Raw genomic sequence first — 22,054 nt, forward strand, 5'->3', positions numbered from 1 at the left:
GCAGGCAGTGGGCAGTGGGCAAGAGGCCTGAGCCATTTTGAGGGCCAGCAAACTGCACACCCCGACCAGGTGACCAGCTGCGGCTTGCAGCATCCCACAGTATTCTTGGGGGAGCCTGGAGGAGCATTCCTGCTCCACCTGGCCCCTATAAAAATAATTCTGTACTTAACCTTTTTGGGCTTTTTCTGCTTCATCACTTGGTACAACTAGGCAGAGCGTGCACAACGCATGCTTCACCCAGTTGTCCTTCACAATTGTATTGGGGTTTTATGAACATCGTGGGACCCCGGTTTGCTTGAAGTAATGAGCTTCTTCCATGATTCAGGCAGGCACCTGGGCCACCTGGCGGAAGGCCCTGGAGAATATGGCGGCAGTTGCGGGGCAGTAAGTACAGCACAGCTATTTTAGGGCCTCTATCACCATGTTTCCGCCAGGCGGGCCAAGTTAAAATCGGCCCTATTATCATCAAGCTGCTATGAATTCCTAACCTTTTCACACTGTGCATTTTCTTTCCACTATTGTCAGCAGAAACAAATGTTTGTTCTCTAGTTCCTTCAGAAATGACATGCCTTAAAACAAGGTTGGAAATAATCATCTCCTTTGTTATCTGTTTTGAGAGTATTAAGGAGGTGCATCAGGAACTATTGGCTTTGTACTATTCTTGCTGTAGTAAAACCATTCGATATTGGTTGACAAAAAGAGTGAACTTAAACATAACCTAGAAGAAATGAGAGTCTTATTTTGTTTACTAATTGCTTTTGTTAAAGTCTCTTAATATACCTGGGAGCTATTCTTCATGCTTTATTATCTTAAAATAAATCACTGGACAGGTGGGAGCACCATGAATCAAGGCACACTGACCTCCGCGTCTAATTCTCTGTTTTAATGTTCCTGTCCAGTCAGACTCTGTATCGGGAATCTTGCTTAGCAAAGTTTGCTCTGTAATCATCTTCTTTTGTTGGGGTTTAAAGGAGAAAATTGAAACATTTAGTGGGAATGAGTTCATAGTACTACCTATATTAGAGAAGTAAGCATTTAGAATAGCGATCATAACATAATGTTTAAAATAATGATTGAGAAAGACATAAGTAAGACAAAGACCAATGTAATAAATTGGAAAAAAGTTAATTTTGAGGCAATGAGAATGGAACTAGGGAAGGTAAACGGGAAAAAAAAATTGACAGACAATGAAATAGAACAGCAGTGGGTAATATTTAAAACAGTGATCAGTAGAGTTCAGGAGAAATATATTCCTCTAAAATGCAAGAAAAAACTAGTCAATAATGAAATACCATGGATAAATAAAGAGACAAGGGTAAAATTGAAACTAAAGAAAAAGGCATACACTAAGTACATAGACCACAAAGGAGAGGATGACAAAAGGGAATATGAGGCGGTTAAGAAGAAAGTCAAAAAAACAATTAGGAAAGCAAAGAGGAACTACAAAATTAAATTATCGAGGAATATAAAAAGAAATAAAGTATTCTACAGACACATAAATAACAAAAGAAAAATCAGAATAGGGATGGGGCCACTAAGGGATGCACACAATAAACTCACAGGTAAAGACAGCAAAATGGTAGAAATATTAAATAGTTACTTTGCCTCCGTATTTACCAAGGAGACTAACAAGGTGGGCAGGACATTAGAAGAAGAGATCAAAAAAGATATTAAAACATTTAAGATAGAAAGGGGGGAGATAATAGATAAACTAATCAAACTTGGGGAGGATAAGACCCATCGTCCAGATTGATTTGTATCTGCGAATATTAAAAGAAGCTAGGGAGGAGATAGCAGAGGCACTATTACAAATGTATAAAAATTCAATAGAAAAGGGAATAGTGCCAGAGGACTGACAGACAGCTAATATTATTACTATATTTGAAAAGGGAGATAGAACCAGTCCAGGATACTATAGACCAGTTAGCTTAATGTTGGTGGTAGGAAAGATAATGGAATCATTACTCAAAGATGTAATAGAAAAACATCTGGAGAAAGAAAATATAATAAAGAATAATCAGCATGGATTTCAAAAGGGAAAGTCATGCTTGACCAACCATGTTGAATTCTTTGAAAAAGTAAAAGAAAGGGTAGACAAGGGAAATGCAGTAGGTGTAACGTATCTGGATTTTCAAAAGGCCTTTGCTAAGGTACTGCACTATGGACTCATGACTAAGGTCAGAGCATGTAGTGTCAAGGGACAGGTAGCAGAATGGATAGCAATTTGGCTACAAAACAGAGAGTAGGGGTTAAGGGTAGCTACTCAGACTGGCAAAAAGTGGGAAGTTGTGTTCTATAGGGATCGGTGCTGGGACCACTGTTGTTCACAATTTACATTAACTATTTGGATTTGGGAATTGGAAGTATCGTTTCAAAATTTGCAGACAACACTAAATTGGGGGTGTAGTTAATACAAAGGAAGAATGCGTCAAAATGAAAGAGGATGTTAATAAACTTGCTGAATGGGTGGGTAATTGGCAAATGAATTTCAATATAGTTGTGTGAGGTAGTGCTTTTGTTTGGAACAATAAGGAGGCCGCATACTGCTTGGATAATAGTCTAAATGGGATAGAGAAGCAAAGGGATCTAGGGGTACAGATACACAAATCTCTAAAAGTAGTAGTGCGAGTTAATGAGGCCATAAAAAAGGCAAACCAAGCACTAGGGTTCATTTCTAGAGGGATAAAATTGAAAAGCAGAAGTTATGTTAAACTTGTATAGCACCTTGGTTAGACCACACTTGGAATACTGTGTACAGTTCTGGTCTCCATACTATAGAAAGGATATAGAGGCATTGGAGAAGGTGCCAAAGAGATTCACAAGGATGATACCAGAACTGAAAGGATATACTTATCAGGAAAGGCTAAACAGGCTGGGCTCTCTTCTCTAGAAAAGAGAAGGATGAGGGGTGACCTGGTAGAGGTCTTTAAGATAATGATAGGGTTTGATAGGGTAGACATAGAGAAAATGTTTCCACTTGTGGGGGAGTCCAAACCTAGAGGTCATAAATATAAAATAGTCGCTAATAAATCCAATAGGGAATTCAGGAGAAACTTCTTTGTCCAAAGAGAGTTAAGAATGTGAAATGTGCTACCACAAGTATTTGTTGAGGCAAGTAGCATAGATGCATTTAAGGGGAAGCTGGATAAGCACATAGAGTCATAGAGTCATAGAGTTATAGAATCATAGAATCATAGAAGTTACAACATGGAAACAGGCCCTTCGGCCCAACATGTCCATGTCGCCCAGTTTATACCACTAAGCTAGTCCCAATTGCCTGCACTTGGCCCATATCCCTCTATACCCATCTTACCAATGTAACTGTCCAAATGCTTTTTAAAAGACAAAATTGTACCCGCCTCTACTACTGCCTCTGGCAGCTCGTTCCAGACACTCACCACCCTTTGAGTGAAAAAATTGCCCCTCTGGACCCTTTTGTATCTCTCCCCTCTCACCTTAAATCTATGCCCCCTCGTTATAGACTCCCCTACCTTTGGGAAAAGATTTTGACTATCGACCTTATCTATGCCCCTCATTATTTTATAGACTTCTATAAGATCACCCCTTAACCTCCTACTCTCCAGGGAAAAAAGTCCCAGTCTGTCTAACCTCTCCCTGTAAGTCAAACCATCAAGTCCCGGTAGCATCCTAGTAAATCTTTTCTGCACTCTTTCTAGTTTAATAATATCCTTTCTATAATAGGGTGACCAGAACTGTACACAGTACTCCAAGTGTGGCCTCACCAATGCCCTGTACAACTTCAACAAGACATCCCAACTCCTGCATTCAATGTTCTGACCAATGAAACCAGCACGGATAGAGGCCCTTCGGCCCATCGTGTCCGCGCCGGCCATCAAGCCCTGTCTACTCTAATCCCATATTCCAGCATTTGGTCCGTAGCCTTGTATGCTATGGCATTTCAAGTGCTCATCCAAATGCTTCTTGAATGATGTGAGGGTTCCTGCCTCCACAACCCTTTCAGGCAGTGAGTTCCAGACTCCAACCACCCTCTGGGTGAAAAAGTTCTTTCTCAAATCCCCTCTAAACCTCCCGCCTTTTACCTTGAATCTATGTCCCCTTGTTATAGAACCCTCAACGAAGGGAAAAAGCTCTTTAGTATCCATCCTATCTGTGCCCCTCATAATTTTGTACACCTCAATCATGTCCCCCCTCAGCCTCCTCTGCTCCAAGGAAAACAAACCCAATCTTCCCAGTCTCTCTTCATAGCTGAAGCGCTCCAGCCCTGGTAACATCCTGGGGAATCTCCTCTGCACTCTCTCCAAAGCGATCACATCCTTCCTGTAGTGTGGCGACCAGAACTGCACACAGTACTCCAGCTGTGGCCTAACCAGTGTTTTATACAGCTCCATCATAACCTCCTTGCTCTTATATTCTATGCCTCGGCTAATAAAGGCAAGTATCCCATATGCCTTCTTTACCACCTTATCTACCTGTTCCGCCGCCTTCAGGGATCTGTGAACTTGCACACAAAGATCCCTCTGACCCTCTGTCTTGCCTAGGGTCTTCCCATTCATTGTGTATTCCGTTGCCTTGTTAGTCCCTCCAAAGTGCATCACCTCGCACTTTTCCGGGTTAAATTCCATTTGCCACTGTTCCGCCCATCTGACCAACCCATCTATATCGTCCTGCAGACTGAGGCTATCCTCCTCGCTATTTACCACCCTACCAATTTTTGTATCATCAGCGAACTTACTGATCATACCTTTTACATTCATATCCAAGTCATTAATGTAGACCACAAACAGCAAGGGACCCAGCACCGATCCCTGTGGTACCCCACTGGCCACAGGCTTCCAGTCACAAAAACAACCTTCGACCATCACCCTCTGCCTTCTGCCACTAAGCCAGTTTTGTATCCAAAGTGCCAAGGCACCCTGGATTCCATGGGCTCGTACCTTCTTGACCAGTCTCCTGTGGGGGACTTTATCGAAGGCCTTACTGAAATCCATGTATACCACGTCCACTGCGTTACCCTCATCCACACGCCGAGTCACCCCCTCAAAAAATTCAATCAAATTAGTCAGACATGATTTTCCCTTGACAAAGCCATGTTGACTATCCCTGATTAATCCTTGCTTCTCCAAGTGGAGACTAATTTTGTCCTTCAGAATTTTTTCCAATAATTTTCCAACCACTGATTTTAGGCTCACTGGCCTGTAGTTCCCCGGTTTTTCCCGACTCCCCTTCTTGAATAATGGTACTACATTAGCGGTTCTCCAGTCCTCTGGCACATCCCCTGTGGCCAGAGAGGTTCTGAATATATGTGTTAGAGAAAGGAATAAAAGGGTATTCTATTAGGGTTAGATGCAATCGGGAGGGAGGCGGCTCATGTGGATCAAAAATGCTAGCATAGAGCAGTTGGGCCGAATGGCCTGTTTCTGTGCCGTAGTTTCAATGTAACTATAATTCAACACTAATTGCATCAGATTGGCAGCCCAGTTCAGAGAGGCAATAAAGATGGATGGGAAACAGATACCTCTGAGATAAATTGATACACTACGATTGATTGTTACATCTGCAACTGGTTATGTTGAAACTCACCCAGGAGTGAATGGTTCCTCCCTCAACCAGTGCTACCAATTGACTACAATTGAACTGAAAGTCGGGAGAGATGTATAATGGGCGGTTGATCCAATATCGCCCATTTTACACAATTGGCCAAAGTCAAAATGACCTCCCATTTCACATGGTGTGAAATATAACAAAGCCAAAGAAAATTTGCTATCAACTCACTGGTATACAAGCAGAATGAGACATGTGATCTTTACAGTGTATGTTGAATCATACAAAAGTTTGGCTGGGGAGACAGAGTTATACTTCATTCCCTCTTTCTCCCCATCTCAGTAATGTGTTTCTTATGATGCTATATATAGAGCATGTTTCGACAATGTTGACTTGTTCCTATAAATTAATACTTTATAATAAAGTTGAATGATAAAGGACATATCTTGAAACAAATAACAGTAATGTTTAACTACAGTGATTTATTTACTTTAGCAACTAATTTACATTTTTCTTAAAAATTTAAATTGTAGATTTTAAAGAAATCATGTACCGAAGTTTTGTATGTGGAGCCATCAACTGCATGTGCTGGACGTAAGTAAATGTGCTCACAAAGCATTGAAAAGATTAAAATGCTGGATTTGGACTATAACGGGGTAGAAATTGGACCTCATTGTGCATTTATGGGTACAATAAGGGCCAATTTTGAGGACCAACATCCTCCAATATTTAAAACAGTGATCAATAGAGTTCAGGAGAAATATATTCCTCTAAAAAGCAAGAACAAACTAGCTAATAATGAAACACCATGATGAATAAAGAGATATGGGTCAAATTGAAACTAAAGGAAAAGGCATACACTAAGTACATAGACAATAAAGGAGAGGATGACAAAAGGGAGTATGAAGAGGTTAGGAAAAGAAGTAAAAAAAAATTAGGAAAGCAAAGAGGAACTACGAGATTAAATTATCAGGGAATATAAAAAGAAATAGTGAAGTATTCTACAGACACAAATAACAAAAGAAAAATCAGAATAAGGATAGGGCCACTAAGGAATGCACAAGATAAACTCAAAGCGAACAACAGCGAAATGGCAGAAATACTGAATAGTTACTTTGCCTCCTTATTTACCAGGGGGACTAACAAGGTGGGCAGGACATTAGAAGACGGTCGAAAAAGATATTAAAACATTTAGGATAGAAAGGGGGAAGATAATTGATAAACTAATCAAACTAAGGGAAGATAAGACCCCTGCTCTGGATGAATTGCATCTGCGAATATTAAAAGAAGTTGGGGAGTAGATGGCAGAGGCACTATTACATAAATATAAATTCACAAGGAAAAGGAATAGTCGGAGACTGGCAGAAAGCTAATGTTGTTCTATTTCCCATTTTAAATATAGGTGTAAGTCCAGGGAACTATAGACCAGTTAGCTTAATGTCGGTGGGAGGAAAGATAATGGAATCTTTACTCAAAGATGTAGGAGAAAGGAAATATAATAAAGAATAGTCGGCATGGATTTCAGAAGGGAAAATCATGCTTGACCAGCCTTATTGAATTCTTTGAAGAAGTAACAAAGAGTAGACAAGGGTAATGTAGCAGATATAATATATTTGGATTTTTAAAAGGCCTTTGATAAGGAACCGCATTGTAGACTCATGACTAAGGTCAGAGCATGTGGAATCAGGGGACAGGTAGCAGAATGGATAGCAGGTATGCTACAAAACAGAAAACAGAGAGTTAAGGGTAGCTACCCAGACTGGCAAAAGATGGGAAGTTGTGTTCCACAGGGATCGGTGCTGGGATCACTGTTGCACGCAATTTACATTAACGATTTGGATTCGGGAATTGGGAGGACATTTTCAAAATTTGCAGACGACACCAAATTAAAGGTTGCAGTTAATACAAATGAAAAATGTATTAAAATGCAAGAAGACATTAATAAACTTGCAGAAAGGGCGTGTAATTGGAAAATGAATTTCAATATAGATAAGTGTGATGGGGGTGCATTTTAGTAGGAAGAATGAGGAGGCCACATACTGCTTGGATAATAGGAGCAAAGGGATCTCAGGATACAGATACATAAATCACTAAAAGTAACGATACAGGTTAATAAGGCCATAAAAGAGCAAACCAAGTACTGGAGTTTATTTCTAGAGGGAAAGAATTGAAAAACAGAAATAATGTTAAACTTTGGTCAGACCACACTTAAGAGTACTGTGCACAGTTCTGGTCTCCATATTATAGAAAGGATTTTTTTTATTATTCGTTCATGGGATGTGGGTGTCGCTTTTATCAGGAAAGGCTGAACAGGCTGGGGCTCTTTTCTCTAGAAAAGGAAAAGCCAAGTGGTGACCTAAAAAGGTCTTTAAGATAATGACATGGTCTGATAGGGTAGACGTAGAGAAAATGTTTCCACTTATGGGGGAGTCCAAAACTAGAGGTTATAAGTATGAAATAATCGCTAATAAATCCAGTAGGGAATTCAGGAGAAACTTCTTTAGCCAAAGAATGGTAAGAATGTGGAATGCGCTACCATAAGGAGTAGTTGAGGCAAATAGCATAGATGCATTTAAGGGGAAGCTAGATAAGCACACAAGGGAGAAAGGAAAAGAATGGTACGCTGATAGGGTTAGAAGAAGTAGGGATGGAGGAGGCTCGTGTGGAGCATAAACTCCAGCATAGGCCAATTGAGCCGAATGGCCTGTTTCTGTGCTGTAGTTTCAATGTAACTCCCAAACGACTCCTGAAAGAAGTTCAACCCAATTATCTCATTGCGGTTTGTCAGATCTTACTGTGTGCAAACTGGCTGCCACATTTGCTACAAAACAAAGTGACTTCAGTATTTTGCGACATCCTGAGGATGTGAAAGCCGCTATATAAATGCAGGTCTTCCTTTCTCTTTAAATTATATGACTTTCCAAGATGGCTTGAGGTCAGTCTTTGAACATCCACATGGTGCACATTCATATACTTTTTAAATGATTTGAGGGATTCTGCCTCTACCGCTCCTTCGGGCAGTGAGCTGCAGACCCCCACCACCCTCTGGGTGAAAACATTTCTCCTCAGCTCCCCTCTAATCCTTCTACCAATTACTTTAAATCTATGCCCCCTGGTCATTGACCTCTCTGCTAAGGGAAATAGGTCCTTCCTATCCACACCATCTAGGCCCCTCATAATTTTGTACACCTCAATTAAATCTCCCCTCAGCCTCCTCTGTTCCAAAGAGAACAACACCAGCCTAACCAATCTTTCCTCATAGCTAAAATTCACCAGTCCTGGCAACATCCTTGTAAATCTCCTCTATACCCTCTCCTATACAATTACATCCTTCCTGTAATGTGGTGACCAGAACTGTACACAGTACTCAAGCTGTGGTCTAACCAGTATTTTATACAGTTGCAACATAATCTCCCTGCTCTTATATTCTATGCCTCGGTTAATAAAGGAAAGTATCCCATATGCCGCCTTAACCACTTTATCTACCTGTCCTGCTACCTTCAGGGATCTGTGGACATGCATTCCAAGGTCCCTCACTTCCTCTACACCTTTCAGTATCCTCCCATTTATTGTGTACTCCCTTGCCTTGTTTGCCCTCCCCAAATGCACATTACCTCTCACTTCTCCAGATTGAATTCCATTTGCCACTTTTCTGCCCACCTGACCAGTCCATTGATATCTTCCTGCAGTCTACAGCTTTCCTTCTCACAATCAACCACACTGTCAATATTTGTATCATCTGCAAACTTCTTAATCATGCCCCCTACATTTCAGTCCAAATCATTAATATATATCACAAGAAGCAAGGGACTAGTACTGAGCCCTGCGGAACCCCATTTGAAAAAGCCTTCCAGTCACAAAAATACCCGTCAGCCATTACCCTTTGCTTCCTGCCACTGAGCCAGTTTTGGATCCTATTTGCCACTCTCCCTTGGATCCCATGGGCTTGTACTTTTTTGACCAGTCTGCCATGTGGGACCTTGTCAAAAGCCTTGCTAAAATCCATGTAAACTACGTCAAATGCACTACCCTCATCGACCTCCTTGTTACCTCCTCAAAAAATTCAATCAAGTTAGTCAGACACGACCTTCCCTTAACAAATCCATGCTGACTGTCCTTTATTACTCCATGCCTTTCTAAGTGACTGTTTATCCTGTCTCTCAGAATTGATTCTAATAATTTGCCCACCACCGAGTTTAGACTGACTGACCTGTAATTACTCAGTCTATCCCTCGCTCCCTTCTTAAACAATGGTACAACGTTGGCAGTCCTCCAATCCTCCGGCACCACGCCTGTATCTAGTGAGGATTGGAAAATGGGTTAATTACCCTTTTGCGAGAAATGACCTTGAAAATTTTGGATTGGTAAATTGAGAAACAAAAATGAAGGAGCAGCTCTCAATGAAGATTTTCTTTCGCCCACCCTCCCCTCCAAACAACAACTGCTCTTACCTGAAGTAAATGTAAATGATTTAGCCTTTCATAATCTGGATATCAAGCAGGGTCAGGGAACCGGGTTTACTATTTTATTATTAGTGTAGTTGAGAACTGCTTCAATTAGAATATTTATTTTCCACTGTCAACAATCAAGAATTAATGAGATATTTTGCACTTTGGCTGGCTTCAATAAACTGTACTGTTATTTCTTATACAGCAGTAACTAGAATGTTCAGACTGTCTTGTGCAGTATATTCAAATTCTCGTTATATTTTAAATTGGCATTTATGTACTTGCAGAAGAATTTGAAGTTGTGCTAAGGGGAAATGGCTTCATGTCGGGCAGAGGCATAGGTCTGATTGTCTGCAGCTACTACATAAATGCTTCGACTATTATAAGTAAGTATGTCAATAATCTATGCTTATTTCTATATTAATATAGATTATTATTACAGAAAATAACTTCAGTTTATGGAGCAATTTAATTTTCCATGACTTGCAATAATGGACAATAAAATGTGAAAACTACTGCTTTGCCGCGTTCAAATTAGAAACACAACTTTCACCAGCTGTGAAGAGAAGTCGGCAATAAGTAGGGGCCGTGCAACAAAGAGAAACTTATTTGTTGCAACCAGTGCCTCCACGGTGTTTAAATGGAATTCAGAGGGGGGGTTCTGCTGCTGAGTGCTGATGATAGTACTACAGTTCTGAGTAATGACCATGTTTATAAAATTTGTGGGTACTGAAATAATAATTTTGCCAGCGAGTCTCCATTATTACTTGATCAAATACTTGTCAGTACATTAGAGGGGCGATTCTATGATCCAGTGCTCCAAGTGGGAAGTGACGCTTATAGGAAGCTCATGTTAGTAATTCGTGGATGCATAGCACCCATTAAAATTAATGGTTGGAAAATCTTGGGCTATGTGCTTGCAATTTTCCAAGATGCGCTTCCTGCTGGAAGTGGCTTATCGTGGAATTACCTGTTTAGTACCTAGAGGAAAATCTAGGATGAATGCTTTTCATTCATCAGCATATGTACCCATATCTACTACTTTGCCAGTTTCTCACAATTTGGCCTAGAAATTTGATGGCACCACGCCTGTTTTTCAGGTACAAATAAGTGCCTCACGATCGCTTTACCCCCCCACTACCCCCGGCCAGAAAATTGATATCTTGCTCATCGGCGAGCTGCCTGGGAATGCCCAGCAGGTGTCTGCAGCTCACCAGTCTCGTGTAAATGAGGTCCGAGGCCCAATATCTCGTTGGCCTTGGGCATATCCATTCCGGTACAGCGATTGTTCCCTGCACCAGCAGGCTGGTGTGAACAAATTTCTAGGCCTTTATCTCCATCCGTTCACAGACAGATGGGGGTCAAAGAACTTTCGAACATAATGGGTGTGATGTGCTTGCGAATTACCTGTGCAAGCTAACAAATTACTTACAGTTTGGTCTCTGGGTATTCATCCAAGTGTCTTTTTTTTAAATATTGAATACTTTTTGCCTTAAAAAAAACAAAATTGGACATTTCTTTTCAAATCCTTTCAGTGGAGAAATGGTCAAAAAAATCCTGAAGTGTGGCAAACTACATTTTAAAAGCTTAACAGTCCTATAGTCCTAACTGGACTACTACCTAAATAGGGAGAGAAACAGTAGAGAATAAAGTGCCTTGCATAAATTCCAAGTTTACATTACAAACCTCTGCTGATCACATGTAATGTAGTCCTTAATTGATGCTTTCTTCTTTGGCATTCAAGTTAATTCCAGGTTACCATGTTGCCCTTAGATCGGATACTATCAGAATGCAGACAGTGTGTTACTCAGTGCAGTTGATTCTCCCCTGTGGATAGCTCTGTTGGTGGTATCACGATACATTTCACCCTTCACCTGAATTTTAGCATGTAGGAAATTGGCATTTTGGATTTTATGTCATTCCTTATTTCAGAGGAATAGAATGGTGTGCACTGGATTTCATGGTGCTGCTGTGAGCTGCCACTTGCTTGTTAGCAAGACATGTAATATCAATGCATCGTTCCTCATAGCTAATTCTGATGATGTTACAATGCAACAACAACAATTTGCATTTATACAGTGCCTTTAACATTGCTTTACAGGCACGTTATCAAACAAAATTTGACAGAGCCACATGAGATATTAGGACAGGTGACCAAAAGCTTGGCCAAAGAGGTAGGCTTTACAGTGTGTCTTAAAGGAGAGAGATAGAGAAGCAGAGGGGTTTAGGGAGGAAATTCCAGAGCTTCGGATGTATCTGAATCTACAGTTGAATCTACAATTTCTGCCACATTTGTAATGCAAGGAAGTGATTATAACTTGGGGATGTATAAGCTTTTTCTGGAGAGCCAAATGGTATTGTGAAATCAAATGTTTCTTAAAGCTCTCTCTGGGAATTATAATTCACAGAATTGGGTAACTGATTTGAAGTAATGCATACTTAAGGAAAGATGAAATCTATCAAATTTCAGTGGCAAAATTCCAGTTCCAATTTGTGGAATATGTTTGTTCAGAGACTTATTGACCCTGTGACATATTGCATTAATGCATTGTTGTCAAATATTTTTGGAGTGGCAGAATGTATTTTGATTTCATTTTGGGCCAGGAGAGGAGGAGGGAAGCACTGGTGGCCAAGAAGAGCCCATGGGAGATGAGTAGCTTTTTAAAGAGCATGGGGTGAGGTGGGGAGGGGGTGTTGAGGTAGAGGCACAGCGGCAGTCAGAAAAAGCTCTGGAGTGAAAGCTTAGCTTCTCAGGAGTGACAGCAGAGGTACAGTTTTAAAAAAATTTAAATGAGGCAACACAAAATTCATTTATAAAATTAAATCATTAAATTTTCAACCTTAAAATTTAAAATTAGATGTAAATTGCCCATAATATGTTTGAAACAACCTTCCCTCTGGAAAATTAGTTCAGGAAAAAAAGCAAGATGGTGGCAAAGCTCTGAGAGAAACTTCTTTCACAGGAACCTGATTGTGCAATAATGTTGACACATTTACAAAGGCATTTTCCAATATAAATGTGGACATAGGAATCTATAATAGGTAAAAATCAACACAAGAAGTGTAACAAAAATGAGACAACTGGAGGCGATGTGGTGCAGACAGGAAGTGCATGCGGATGTAAGTTTTTTTTTAATGATATAGATAGATATTGTTATGCCAAAATAAATGATATAATACGAATGCATCTCCTATGTTATTCAAGGTGAGATGAAGGATATGATAAAGTGGATAGTGGTGAAGCGTTTTATTTAGCCTTTTTAGAAAATTGTAACAGATATTGTGCTATCAACATGTCTAAAGTGTGATGCTTACTATCCACAAGGTGTTTAATATTACAATAGGTATATTGGAGGACATGGCATTCTAATGTTCATGGAAATATAGAAATTCATTTTTTTGAGAATCTATCTCTTACAGTAAGATTAGATTTCTTTGAAATAAGTCATTAAATATGCAATTTTTTCTCTATCCTGGACCCATCGAATTTAGTCAGTTTTGTTCTACGTGAACTTCTAGAGGTTAATTTTCCAGAATGTATGTGTAATTTTGATGTTAATCTGTGTCATTCTTGCTTCAAAATTTAATGTCCTTTTTTTAAAAAAAATGTTAAATTTAATACCTTTGGAAACAAGTTTATTCGCCAGTTCATTAAACAGTTCAGTATAAGGAGCTCATGCAATGACTCATTTTCCAGATGAGAGACCAAGTAACATGGTGACGGATAATTACCTGCTGTGCCCAGCACCCATACTACAGGAAGTGGGGCAGTAAGTACTCATTTAGTACAAGTCTGTAATTATAAATAACTGGACATTTGACAGGATATTATCGAATCTCTGGATTTCACTTCATACTGCACTGCTTACATTATTTCATTATTGATCATTACCTGCCACATGGCTGTCTTGCATCTGAATAAGAGAGTTTTTGTATTGTATTTGATACGTGACCAAATTAGGGGTCAGAAGACAATAAAGGACTATATAGGGTCGTTAAAAGATTCACCGTGATGGTTTCAGGTGAACTCCCAGGAGAGGACCTGGCCGAGGTTTTAAGTGGCTACTTTGCATTAATCTTCACCCTAGTTGACTGTGCTAAGCTGCCGTTAATGCAATGTATAGTTGTAAGCATCAAAGTAGATATAATCCTGGAAGGAATAAGGCATCTCAAAACATATCGGGCTGCTGGTCCTGATGCTAATCACCCAAACGTGCTCAAAGAAATAGGAGCTGTGCTAAGTGAGCCCTTTGCTTATATATTTAACAGCTTGCTGGAGTCAGGAATATTCCCATGAACTGAAGGGAAGCTCATGCGCCAATATTCAAAAAGGGCAGCAAGACAGAACTGGAAAATTATAGGTCCATTAGCATAACTTTATTTATGAACATAAGAACATAAGAAATAGGAGCAGGAGTAGGCCATACGGTCCATCGAGCCTGCTCCATCATTCAATAAGATCATGGCTAATCTTCTACCTCAACTCCACTTTCCCGCCCTATCCCCATATCCTTTGATTCCCTTAGTGTCCAAAAATCTATCAATCTCAGTCTTGAATATACTCAACGACCCAGCATTCACAGTCCTCTAGGGTAGAGAATTCCAAAGATTCACAACCCTCCAAGTGAAGAAATTCCTCCTCATCTCAGTCTTAAATGGCCGACCCCTTACACTGAGGCTATGCCCCCTAGTTCTAGAGTCTCCAGCCAGGGGAAACAGCCTCTCAGCACCTACTCTGTCAAGCTCTCTCTGAATCTTATATGTTTCAATGAGATCACCTCTCGTTCGTCTAAACTCCAGAGAGTACAGGCCCATTCTACTCAATCTCTCCTCACTCCAGGTGTGGTCTCACTAAAGCCCTGTACAATTGCAGCAAGACTTCCTTACTCTTGTACTCTAACCCCCTTGCAATAAAGGCCAGTATAACATTCCCTTCCTAATTGTTTGCTGTACCTGCATTTTAACTTTCTGTGTTTTGTATACAAGGGCACCCAAATCTCTCTGAACACCAACATTTAATTGTTTCTTACCATTTAAAAAAAAAATTCTGTTTTTCTATTCTTCCTACCAAAGTGAATAATCTCACGTTTCCCCACATTATACTGCATCTGCTACCTTCTTGCCAGATCATTTAAGCTATCTATCTCCCTTTGCAGACTCTTCGGGCTCAACTTTAAAATCAAATTGCAGGGGTAGGGGGGGGGGCTGTGAAAATCCCGAGCGGGTTTGGAAGCCGGCTCCAACCCACCGGCGGGACGATACTTAAACCACTTATTGACATAGTTGATGATGTTTAATTCATTAATTTTGTGGAGATTGAGGCAGGGGTGCGATTTTAATTCAGCCTCATCGTGTTTCCTGTGCTATGGGAAACACTCCATGTTGTAGGATATGTGTTTCAAGCAGCAGCCAGTTGGACATTTAAATGCCTGTTTGACAGATGGGAATAAAAGGTAAGTTATTGCAGCAGGGCAGTCAGGTGTCTCAGACAGCTTTTGGCTGGGAGATCTTTGTTTTCACTGAAGATTCTTGGTTTACACTCAGAATTCTTCTGTTTGTGCATATTTACCAACATTTTGGACCCCCTTAAACTGACACCATCAGGATAGCGGATGCGATGGCTGCATTCACCACTACGTCCGAGGATGAGCCGATCGATCGCTCTCTCTCTCTTTGCCGATCGATCGCTCTCTCTCTCTTTGCCGATCGATCGCTCTCTCTCTCTTTGCCGATCGATCGCTCTCTCTCTCTTTGCCGATCGATCGCTCTCTCTCTCTTTGCCGATCGATCGCTCTCTCTCTCTCTGCCGATCGATCGCTCTCTCTCTCTTTGCCGATCGATCGCTCTCTCTCTCTTTGCCGATCGATCGCTCTCTCTCTCTCTGCCGATCGATCGCTCTCTCTCTCTCTGCCGATCGATCGCTCTCTCTCTCTCTGCCGATCGATCGCTCTCTCTCTCTCTGCCGATCGATCGCTCTCTCTCTCTCTGCCGATCGATCGCTCTCTCTCTCTGCCGATCGATCGCTCTCTCTCTCTGCCGATCGATCGCTCTCTCTCTCTGCCGATCGATCGCTCGCTCTCTCTCTCTCTCTCTCTGCCGATCGATCGATCGCTCTCTCTCTCTCTCTCTCTCTGCCGATCGATCGCTCTCTCTCTCTCTCTCTCTCTGCCGATCGATCGCTCTCTCTCTCTCTCTCTCTCTCTGCCGATCGATCGCTCTCTCTCTCTCTCTGCCGATCGATCGCTCTCTCTCTCTCTCTCTCTCTCTCTCTCTGCCGATCGATCGCTCTCTCTCTCTCTCTCTCTCTCTCTCTCTGCCGATCGATCGCTCTCTCTCTCTCTCTCTCTCTCTGCCGATCGATCGCTCTCTCTCTCTCTCTCTGCCGATCGATCGCTCTCTCTCTCTCTCTCTCTCTCTCTCTGCCGATCGATCGCTCTCTCTCTCTCTCTCTCTGCGCCGATCGATCGCTCTCTCTCTCTCTCTCTCTCTCTGCCGATCGATCGCTCTCTCTCTCTCTCTCTCTCTGCCGATCGATCGCTCTCTCTCTCTCTCTCTCTCTGCCGATCGATCGCTCTCTCTCTCTCTCTCTCTGCCGATCGATCGCTCTCTCTCTCTCTGCCGATCGATCGCTCTCTCTCTCTCTGCCGATCGATCGCTCTCTCTCTCTCTGCCGATCGATCGCTCTCTCTCTCTGCCGATCGATCGCTCTCTCTCTCTGCCGATCGATCGCTCTCTCTCTCTCTCTCTCTCTCTCTCTGCCGATCGATCGCTCTCTCTCTCTCTCTCTCTCTCTGCCGATCGATCGCTCTCTCTCTCTCTCTCTCTCTCTGCCGATCGATCGCTCTCTCTCTCTTTGCTGATCGATCGATCTCTCTCTGCTGATCGATCTCTTTGCTGATATCTCTCTCTCTCTCTCTTTGCTGATATCTCTCTCTCTTTTGTGCTCTCCTTTCTTTGCTTCCCCCTTCAGTTAAATAAACGCTATTTCCTAATTCACTTCAAAAAAATATCCTAGTTGCAATGCCTCTGCTTTTAAAGTTAGGATTTGTGTTTTGAATTTAGGCACAAAGTCCCCCCGCACCTTGTCTCTTGAGGTGATGCAGGAAGAATGCACTAACTATTTTCTGTCCGTGATTCTGATCACTCCCAGCTATCGTCTGAAGTCGTGGGTCTTTCTGGCAAATTACATAGAATCTACAGCACAGAAACAAGCCGTTGGGCCCAACTGGTCAATGCCAGCGTTTATGCTCCACACAAGCCTTCTCCCTCCCTTCTTCATCTAACCCTATCAGCATGATGATTAACCTGGCTGAATAACCTAAGCTAGATCAGCTAGTATCCTGGCTGGACCGTATAACTTAACATCATTGGTAAACCCAACGAGAGAAAACTAGCTGATTGTCCAATCAAGGATTATGTGGGCCCTGGGCTCAGTGCGCACTGTAGATTATGCAGTTTAATGATTTTGTTTGTGCTAATAAGAGACACTCCCTCCTGGTGCAGATGCTCTGATACCTTTATTGCCCAGCCACCTAACTAATCACAATCTCACAAAAGCAATTTCTCTACATTTCAAAACCCATTCTAAACTATACCATGCTTACACAGCAATCATTACTGTAAATCGTTTACGCTAAAGCTTTGCAAAGTCTGTAATTCAGATTTAACTTTGACATTTGCACTCAGCAGTTTTAAATTTTAAAAAAAAGCACGATCCACCTAAAATATTCAACAGTCCCGTACCCTTAAAAACTTTATTTTCCAGAACCTTATATTTTTTTAAAAATTTCAAATAAATCCTGCTTGTTGATTACATCTCTCATTTCATGGTTGTTGACCCGGTTAAGGTCCTGCCAGATAGATTTCATGCATCAAATTATTTGTTACTATTTGGAAACTTTTATCAAAGGGCTTCAAGTTGTTCACACAAAGTTCCATTGATACTGAAAGTTCCACTAATCGCTCTAATTTTGCAGCAACTATTGCACTTTGAGTGGTGGATTCAACATTCCATTCCAGCAGCACTTCCATTTTCCACCCTTGTAAGTTGTATAATTAGGGGCCACTTGTCTTGCCTAATACATAAAAAAATTACCAGTAGGACAATATATTACAGGGCACCTTAGAACTGTGCATCAGCTTGAGTCTGTACCTTTAGGAAGAGGGGAGAATATTGGAGAGGGAAAGGAAAGCAAATTTTTTTTAGGTTATGCAACAAAATAGGCAAACGTTAGGACAAGATTTCAGTAAATTTTTGGTTTTTAATTGTGTTTTATTGAAAAAAGGACAGTGTTTTTTTGTTTGCTTTAGCAACCTGCTTATACAGAGCCTGTTGCTATGTGTAAATCTGTTTTGCGATTAGATAGTTCAGGTTTAGAATTGGGGTGAGTTTGTGTAAGTCTAAGGAAATACAGACTAAAGCTAGATATACGTAGGAATAAAACCAATTTATCTCATTTAAACTAGAATCCAGGCAAAAATCATAGAATAGAATCTTATAGCACAGAAGAAGGCCATTCGGCCTGTTGTGCTTGTGCTGGCCCTTTGAAAGAGCTATCCAGTTTAGTCCCACACCTCAGCTTTTTCCTCATAACCTTCAAATACATGTCCAATTGCCTTTTGAAAGTTCCTATGGAATCTGCTTCCGCCACTCTTTCAGGTAATGCGATCCAGATCGTAACAACCCTCTGTGAAAAAATTTCCCCTAGTTTCCCCTCTTGTTCTTTTGCCAATTATTTTAAATCTATGAACTCTGGTTACTAACCCACCTACCAGAGGAAACAGTTTCTCCCTACTTGCTCTATCAAAACCCCTCATATTTTTGAATACCTCCATTAGGTCTCCACTTAACCTTCTCTGCTCTAAGGAGAACAATCTCAGATTCTCCAATCTCTCCACATAACTGAAGTCCCTCATCCCTGGTATCATCCTGGTAAACCTCCTCTGTATCCTTTCCAAGGTCGTGACAGCCTTCCTAAAGTGCGGTGCCTAGAATTGTACACAATACTCCATCTGAGGCCTAACCAGTGATTTGTAAAGGTTTAGCATGACTTCCTTGTTTTTGTATTCAGTGCGCTTATTTACAAAGCCAAGTATCCTATACGGATTCCTAACTGCCTTATCAACTTGCCCTGCCACCTTTAAAGATTTGTGAATATGTACTGGGGACTAGAGAGGAGGGTGCAATCGGGGGGTTGTGGGGGAGGGAGGGAGGAAAGAGAGATCAGAGAGGGAGGCAGGGAGGAGAGGGAGGGAGGTCGGTCGGGAGAGAGAGGAAAGGGAGGTCAGTCCAGGGAGCGAAGAGAGGGAGGGAGGAAAGGGAGGTCGGTCGGAGGGGGAGGGAGGAAAGGGAGGTCGGTCGGAGGGGGAGGGCGGAAAGGGAGGTCGGTCGGAGGGGGAGGGAGGAAAGGGAGGTCGGTCGGAGGGGGAGGGCGGAAAGGGAGGTCGGTCGGAGGGGGAGGGCGGAAAGGGAGGTCGGTCGGAGGGGGAGGGAGGAAAGGGAGGTCGGTCGGAGGGGGAGGGAGGGAGGAAAGGGAGGTCTGTCGGGGGAGGGAGGGAGGAAAGGGAGGTCGGTCGGAAAGGGAGGTCGGTCGGAGGGGGAGGGAGGGAGGAAAGGGAGGTCGGTCGGGGGAGGGAGGGAGGAAAGGGAGGTCGGTCGGGGGAGGGAGGGAGGAAAGGGAGGTCGGTCGGAGGGGGAGGGCGGAAAGGGAGGTCGGTCGGAGGGGGAGGGCGGAAAGGGAGGTCGGTCGGAGGGGGAGGGCGGAAAGGGAGGTCGGTCGGAGGGGGAGGGAGGAAAGGGAGGTCAGAGGGGGAGGGCGGAAAGGGAGGTCGGTCGGAGGGGGAGGGAGGATAGGGAGGTCGGTCGGAGGGAGGGGGAGGGAGGAAAGGGAGGTCGGTCGGAGGGAGGGGGAGGGAGGACAGGGAGGTCGGTCGGAGGGAGAGAGAGGTCGATCAGAGGGGAGGGAGGAAAGGGAGGTCGGTCGGGGGGGAGGGAGGAAAGGGAGGTCGGTCGGAGGGGAAGAGAGGTCGATCGGAGGGGAGGGAGGAAAGGGAGGTCGGTCGGGGGTGGGGGGAAGAGAGAGAGGGAGGGAGGACAGGGAGGTCGGTCGGAGGGAGGGATCGGATCAGGGTGGGGGCAGGAGAGAGGTTGGATTGCAGGGTGGGTCGGCTGATCGTGGCAGGTTAACTTGGGAGGCCGGGGGAAGCACTCTTGGTCCTCCTGGCCTACAAGCAGTGCTATTAAAAAGTACTTACCTGCTGGATCCGGCAGTTCTCGTCTCCCTTTAGCTGTCGGGTTTCCCAAGCCCTGGGAAACCCAACTCACAGCCATTAAATCCACATGGCTACTAAAATCTGAGGCATGCATCCTCGTTAACATATTTAAATTACTGACCCGCCTCTCGACAGTGGGTTACTCGCCTGCCCCCCACCTCACCCCACCCCACCCCACCCTACCCTGGTTAAACTGGAAGTAGGCTTGTTCCCGACGGGTTGGGGTCGGCTTTCCCATTTTTAACAATTTAACCCCCCCAGCCCCGGCCACTGTCCCATCTGTCCTGGGGGGTTAAAATTACCTCATGATACCAGAATAGGGCTTTAAACCCCACAATCCCCACAGCATTTTCGATCTGAAAGCTATTGCTATCCTTAATTCTAATTGAAGATTGTTGCGCTGAAATCGTGCTTTATGATATTGTTGTGCAAATGCATTGCTGTTTATGTTAAACAGGTTAATGTCTTTGTTAAGAGTGGGCAGAAACATTTTGCATCAACATATTTATATCCTAATATCACAGTGCAATTTTGCACAATTTGAGATAACTAACACTGTAATTTATGACATGGGCCAAAACCTCCAATCCTTGTGAGACACAAATTAAGATAAATAAATAAAATAAACAGCTTTCCTACTTTTAACTGTAGCTCCTGGAATAAAACTTGTAGATATAGTTTCCTCTGATGACTGACTGCTTCCAGCTCCAGACTTCAGTTGGCAGATGTCTGTAACTTCCCCTAACAGCTACTTCAGGCTTCTTAAAATGACGCTCTAGGCTTTCCCAAATGAACCCTCCAGGCCTCTGGGAATGATGCTCCAGGCTTTCTCCAACAGACCCTCCAGGCTTTCCCCCAACAGATGCTCTATGCTTTAACCAATGGATTCTCCTAGGATTGTGTTCACAGTGGATGCAAATGACTTTTACCCTGAACATTCTGGCTAGCATTTTGTTCTGAGAGTGTTGTACTGGTGTGTTAACATGATGATTCTGCATTTTTTGAGAGAAAATCTTGCAAGCCTTTGCTTGCTTTTAGGGAAACCAGCAAAAACTTGTAAATCCAACCAAGCTTTTAGATGCAGAGCTAGGCTTTGATCTTTTTTTTAAAACCAAGTACATTTAGACTTGCTTCTTTTTTGGTCAATCTCATCAACACAGTGGGGAAAATTCTGATTTCAACTTACTGTATTTACCTCAGTTTTTAAATTGCTGCCTTTTTATAGTATGCCTCAGCTAGCTTCAAATAATTGCCCTGCAGTGGAAAGTTATTTTTAATTAAATACCAAAGAAGCCAGACTAACTTTAAGAAGTTATTCTTTCTGTTTATTTACCACAATTTACACGGTTTCCACAGTCTAAGAAAACTGTACAGAATATCTTGTTGTTTACACTGTTATTGATGATTTGATATTGATATGACATAAGAACATAAGAACATAAGAAATTGGAGCAGGAGTAGGCCAATCGGCCCCTCGAGCCTGCTCCGCCATTCAATAAGATCATGGCTGATCTGATCCCAACCACAAATCTAAAGAACACAAGAAGTCGGAGCAGGACCCGGCCACATAGCCCCTGGGCCCTCTCCGCCACCCACAGGGCATTGACCGATCCGAACTCAGCTTCATGTCCAATTTCCTGCCCGCTCCCCATAACCCCTAATTCCCTTTACTTCTAGGAAACTGTCTATTTCTGTTTTAAATTTATCTAATGATGTAGCTTCCACAGCTTCCTGGGGCAGCAAATTGACATTGGCACAATATGACATTGTTGCTTGTTAACACACCCCTCTGTTCATGGTGTAATAATAAC

At 42.6% G+C, this 22,054-nt stretch overlaps 1 protein-coding gene across 1 annotated transcript in view; it reads left to right on the top strand.

The window, feature by feature from the left end:
* The window catches only part of antxr2a (ANTXR cell adhesion molecule 2a), a 232,900-nt gene that overhangs the window by 67,354 nt on the left and 143,492 nt on the right, over positions 1 to 22,054 (top strand). The window contains exons 8-10 of the mRNA XM_067990638.1: positions 6,057 to 6,117; positions 10,259 to 10,357; positions 13,669 to 13,741. Of these exons, the coding sequence (XP_067846739.1) occupies positions 6,057 to 6,117; positions 10,259 to 10,357; positions 13,669 to 13,741 (233 nt within the window). The remainder of the gene's footprint in view (positions 1 to 6,056; positions 6,118 to 10,258; positions 10,358 to 13,668; positions 13,742 to 22,054) is intronic.

This window comes from Heptranchias perlo, chromosome 1 (assembly GCF_035084215.1).
Source record: "Heptranchias perlo isolate sHepPer1 chromosome 1, sHepPer1.hap1, whole genome shotgun sequence".
Lineage (NCBI taxonomy): Eukaryota > Metazoa > Chordata > Chondrichthyes > Hexanchiformes > Hexanchidae > Heptranchias > Heptranchias perlo.